At 33.6% G+C, this 5,724-nt stretch overlaps 2 protein-coding genes across 2 annotated transcripts; one reads left to right on the top strand and one right to left on the bottom strand.

Moving 5' to 3' along the window:
• Positions 1-1,129: 1,129 nt before the first annotated feature.
• On the bottom strand, positions 1,130-1,288 carry HELRODRAFT_147979 (hypothetical protein; the record flags this gene model as incomplete). The annotated part of the gene is made up of 1 exon (XM_009029123.1): positions 1,130-1,288. A coding segment is annotated over one exon (159 nt), but the record flags the coding sequence as incomplete, so codon positions are not given.
• Positions 1,289-2,181: 893 nt separating this feature from the next.
• HELRODRAFT_164079 (hypothetical protein) lies at positions 2,182-5,634 on the top strand (the record flags this gene model as incomplete). The annotated part of the gene is made up of 3 exons (XM_009029122.1): positions 2,182-2,371; positions 2,436-2,642; positions 5,552-5,634. 3 exons carry the CDS (start codon positions 2,182-2,184, stop codon positions 5,632-5,634), a joined length of 480 nt encoding a protein of 159 aa, XP_009027370.1.
• Between the last annotated feature and the right edge of the window lie 90 nt (positions 5,635-5,724).

Raw genomic sequence — 5,724 nt, 5'->3', positions numbered from 1 at the left:
TATATATATATATATATACACACACACACACACACACACAGATATATAACATGAGGTTGATTATAATAGTTCAATAGAATAGTTCAATTTGAATAATATATATACATATATATAGCGTGAAGTTCAAAAAATAGTTATAATTAAAAAAAATACACATACATATACACAGAGATAACATGAGGCTCAGACATAGTTCGAGAATATGTTTTTAAATATATACAAAACATAAGATTATAAAAAATTATTACTCGATAGTTCTTCTAGATTATAATTGGTTTTCTAATATTAAAAATATCATGTTTTTAGTGAGCAGACTTAAATTATTGAACAATTTGAATTTTACGGGTAAATTATTCTACAAAGAAACCCCTATGGAGAAAATGGAAGACTTTAATCATCAATCTAGGATAAGGTTGTTGATTTATATTGCCTTAAGTTTTTATGATTAAGACAAGGAGTTTGAAAAATATTTCAAATGTTTTGAGGTAATAATTTTTTATGAACTTTATACATAAATTTGAATGAAAAAAGTTTAAAAATTTGATTCAAATTAAAGATTTTTCTTTTTTTAAAATATTGAAAAATATGTTCTCTTTTTCTTATTAAAAAAAGGCATCTTATAAAATAATTATATGCTAAGCGTAAATGATCTAGATGAGAAAATGCACTATTTCCCCATAAAATTACACCATAAGTCAGATATGGATATATTAGATTGAAATAAATTTTTTTTAGTGATATCTAAAATTAGTTTATATCTTATTTGGAAAAGCATTCCAGTTATTTTGGAAATTTTGCTTGATATATGGACTAAATGATCTAGCCAGGACAGGTTGTCAGTTATCATAAACCCTAGAAATCTATTTACCGATACTCTCTCTATGGCATTGTTATTAATAAGAATGTTAGTTTTAATGTTAATGGTTACAATTTTAAACCCAAATATCATAAAATTTGTTCTTTTATAATTTATAGATAGATGATGCAAATTAAACCAATTATGAATTTTGGTCAATTCATTATTCATATCAACTGTAACTTCTTCTATATTTTTACCGGTACATAAAAAAGTGGTATCATCCGCAAACAATATGGTCTTCAACAAACTACTACTTTTGGACAAGTCGTTAACAAATATAATAAATAATAACGGGCCCAGGACCGAACCCTGTGGAACACTGTATTTAACAATCACGTTTTCCGATTTGTTACCGTCAATTGAGACATATTGACGGCGACTTTTCAAATAACTTTCAAACCATGTATAAGAAGAACCACGTATTCCAATACAACTCAGTTTTTTTTATAATATATCATGGTTAATCGAGCCGAAGGCCTTACATAAGTCTAGGAACACACCAATCGTGATGCATTTGCTCTCCATATTATTCAAAATACTTTCCGTAATGTCCAACAGAGCAAGCTCAGTGGATCGATTTTTCCGAAAACCATATTGGGATTCGGTAAAAAAATTTAAATGATTCAAGTAGTTCCGAAGACGAATAGACATTATTTACTCTAAAATTTTTGACGGTTCTGGCAGAAGAGATATTGATCTATAATTTGACATTTTTATATAAAAGAATAACATTGGCAATTTTAAAGTGGTCTGGAAATATGCCATTTCCAAAAGACAGATTAAAAATATGTTTTAATGGAAGGAGAATGCTGTGGATTGTTTTTTATTAAAAAATAAGAAATACCATCGTGCCCAGTGGATTGAGAATTTTTCATTTCAGTAACACATTTTAATATTTTAGAATCATTAATCTTTTCTAGATAAAAAGAATTTGGATTTGATTGGGATGATAACGATGAGTATGGAATGTCAGATATTTTTTGGAGATTTGTCATCAACATTCACACAGAAGGAGAAATATTCATTGAACGCTTCGAATATTTTTTTAGGTTTATTTATAATATAATTATCACAATTAATTTCAAATATTTCATGTTTATTGCTATGAGTCTTTTTTTATTCATTTTATGCTTTTTAGTGATGGATATATATTTTTTTAAATGACTCATGATAAAACTGTTTTTCTGAAATTACGACTAATCTGTTTAACTTATTTCTATAACTTTTATATATTTCACAATTTAAATCGTTAGGAACTTTTAAGTAACGCTTATATAATTTAGATTTTATTTTAAATGATTTTAAAATACCTTTGTTCAGCCATGGACTTTTTATTTTACATGGTCTTATTGTTTGAAAAACCCAATCTTGTAGTTGGCAACAACTACATGCCGGTCCCAAGCCTGGATAAATGGGGAGGGGTGAGGAAAGAAATAGCAAACTACCTCACCATTTTGCTGAAATACCTTATGGATCAGTACAATCAACTAAGTTCAGATATGGTGCTGGAAAGTGAGACTCCTGGGCTGGAAAGCACCTATCATATTACCGGGGATGAACGTGAACGTTTTTTAAGTAGCGAAGGTCGGATCAGGTGGAGACTTGCCTGCCGTCGGCAAATTTGGTCTTGGTGAACGAAATGATGCAGGAGACCGCCTGATCCAATGTTGCACAGAAAATCGTCTCTCGATCATGGACACCTGGTTTGAACAGCCGAATCGAAGGCTGCACACTTGGACAGCACCAAACGGTATACATCGAAACCAAATCGACTACATCCTATGTCAGCGCTGCTGGAATAGCTTAATACTAGCAACAAAAACGTATCCAGGCGCTGACTGCGGCTCCGATCTACTGGTTGTTAAAATCAAAATTCGTTTCAGCACCATTAAGAGACCTCAAGCATTACGCCGCTTTGACACAGACAACATCCCCGCCCAATACGCAGTGGAAATAAAGAACAGATTTGAGGCTTTCAGCGACTTCAATAAAGAGCCTGATAAAATGTGAGAGGAAATCAAATCGATCGTGGGAAAAAACAGCAGAGGAAATCATCCCGCTTAAGAAATCAATGAAAAGATCGAAGTGGCTGACGGACGAAGCAATCAAGATTGCCGAGCATCGTCGCAAGGCCAAGGCAAAGGGAAACATCGAGAAATTTCAACTACTTAATGCGGCGTTCCAAAAAAGGGCCAGACAGGGCAAAGAAGCATACTGGAACAACCAATGCGAGGAACTGGAAAAGGTGAACCAACACGGTCACACCCGAACTCTTTTTACCTATGTCAAGCAGGCCAGAAAATCTTTTACGGCATGCAAAGTGTCTACAGTCAAGGACAGTGATGATACAATATTGCAAGAAAGGGGCAAATCAAGCGACAATAGCGGGACTATGCAGAGGAGTTAGGGATCAAGATCAGTTTTCGTCACGCTTCCTAAAAAAGGCAATCTACAGGAATGTTCCAACTATCGAACTATCGCGCTCATCTCCTATGCCAGCAAAGTCCTGCTAAAGATTCTACAAAACCGCGTTGTGGCAATTATGGAACGGGAACTACCAGATGTTCAGGCTGGCTTTCGCAAAAGACAAGGCACGAGGGATCAAATTGCGAACCTACGCTGGATCATGGAGAAAACTAAAGAATACCAGAAGGACGTCTATATGTGTTTCATTGACTACACCAAGGCGTTCGACTGTGTGGACCATGACAAACTCTGGACGTGTTTGAAACAAATGGGCGTACCAGAGCACATTGAACAACTGATACAAACACTGTACTCCAACCAGGAAGCAACTGTCAGAACATCGTGGGGTAACACCGATTGGTTCAAAATCGGCAAAGGCGTCAGGCAGGGATGCATTTTATCCCCAGCTCTGTTTAACCTGTATGCCGAAACCATCATGCGACGATGCAATCTGGACGAGAGATCACAATCGGAGTCCAGCTTGGAGGTAGGACTATCAACAAACTGCGATATGCGGATGACAAAACTATACTCGCAGAAAGTGAGAAAGACCTGGAATACTTGATCCAACGAGTTCAAGAGGAAAGTGAATGCATGGGACTGTACCTCAACATCAAGAAAACGAAAGTAATGACAACGGCATGCAATGATGCATTAAACATCAAGATCAACAATGAACAGATCGAAACAGTACAAGATTTCATTTTCCTGGAAGCCAAAATTGACCGAAACGGCGAATCTGGACCAGAGATCAAAAGGCGGATTGCACTCGACCGGGCTGCAATGCAAGGAATAAATAAAGTCTGGAGAAGCAAGGATGTGAGAATTGCAACGAAAACGAGACTCGTCAACGCCACTGTCTTTCCCATAGCAACTTATGGATGTGAAAGTTGGACAATTAAGAAAGCGGAAAGAAGAAGGATCGACGCTTTTGAACTTTGGTGTTGGAGAAGACTACTGCGTATCCCCCGGACATCGCGGACAACAAATAAGATGGTCTTAGACCGTATCAAGCCAAAAATGTCGCTTGAGGGCAAAATCGTCAAACAACAACTCTCCTTTTTCGGCCATGTTATGCGCACAAATTCGCTGGAAACTTCAATGATGCTAGGTAAAGTGAGTGGGACAAAAAGAAAAAGACGGCAAAAAATACGTTGGCTTGATACAAACACATCGGCCACCAAAATGACGATCTCAGAACTTAAAATAATCGTGGAGGATAGGAACGCATGGAGAAGACAGATCCATAAAGTGGCCGAAAGTCGACTTCGACTAAATGGCTAATCATCATCATTTTTTGAAAAGGACAGCTTTTATTCACTGCCGAATAGTAAATATTTAAAAAAATTTGAATACACTCATTCAAATTTGAATTTAAACAAATACTTGACCAATCTACATTATTAAAAAATTATTTAAATTTGTCAATTTTTTTTACTCATTAAACGAATAGTTTTTGGCTTTGATTTATGTTTTATATTCATATTTAAACAAACTGTGAAAATTGGTGGTGATCAGATATATCCGAGTAATGATTCCCGATGAATGATTAGAAAAAGAATTACTAAAAATATTGTCAATTAATGTGGAAGTGGATTTTGTTATACGGTTGGGAGAGTTTATCAGCGGCATAAATGAAAAGGACTGTAAAAAATTTTGGAAAATATTTTTCATTCTGTAAAAATCATCTTTCAAAAGGTCAACATTAAAATCTTCTGTAAGATAAATATTGTACTTTTGTTGATAAGAAATTTTGTTTAAGGAGATTTTAAAATTTTGAATAAAAAAATTTATGTCGGTATTTGGGGGACGATAAACAGAGTATAAAATGATGTTGGTAAATAGTAATATATATATATATATATTAAAATATATAATACTCTCATATCACCTTGATAGTATATAAATTGAAACAAATACCGACATATATATATAGGTATGTATATATATATATATATAAACCATAATTTTTACCATAATATATATATATATATATGTATATATATTTTGTTAAATTTATTTGCCCATTTTGCATTTATCAACTTTTTTATTATGGACTCAACACAGCGTAGTTTTTGACATTCATATTTATTGTGAAATTGTGACATATTAGAAGCTGACAACGTTGTTTCGGATAAGTAGCCATCATCAGAGCCTAAAACCAATGAAATATAAGAAATTTAATTAAAATAAATGAGAATTAATCGAATTATGTAAATTATTTAGCGGACATGATAGATAAGATATTAAAAATAAAACTGGAATTGAAAGTGAAGTTAAAATGGTACCTTGCGAAGGATGTAACCTAAAAGATAAATTTAATACTAAAACATGAAATTTAATAAAATAAAATAAAAAGCTGATAAATGGAAAATGGGCAAATAAATTTAACAAAATAT

Source organism: Helobdella robusta, assembly GCF_000326865.2.
Source record: "Helobdella robusta unplaced genomic scaffold HELROscaffold_6, whole genome shotgun sequence".
NCBI lineage: Eukaryota > Metazoa > Annelida > Clitellata > Rhynchobdellida > Glossiphoniidae > Helobdella > Helobdella robusta.
This window is presented reverse-complemented; position numbering and strand designations above follow the sequence as displayed.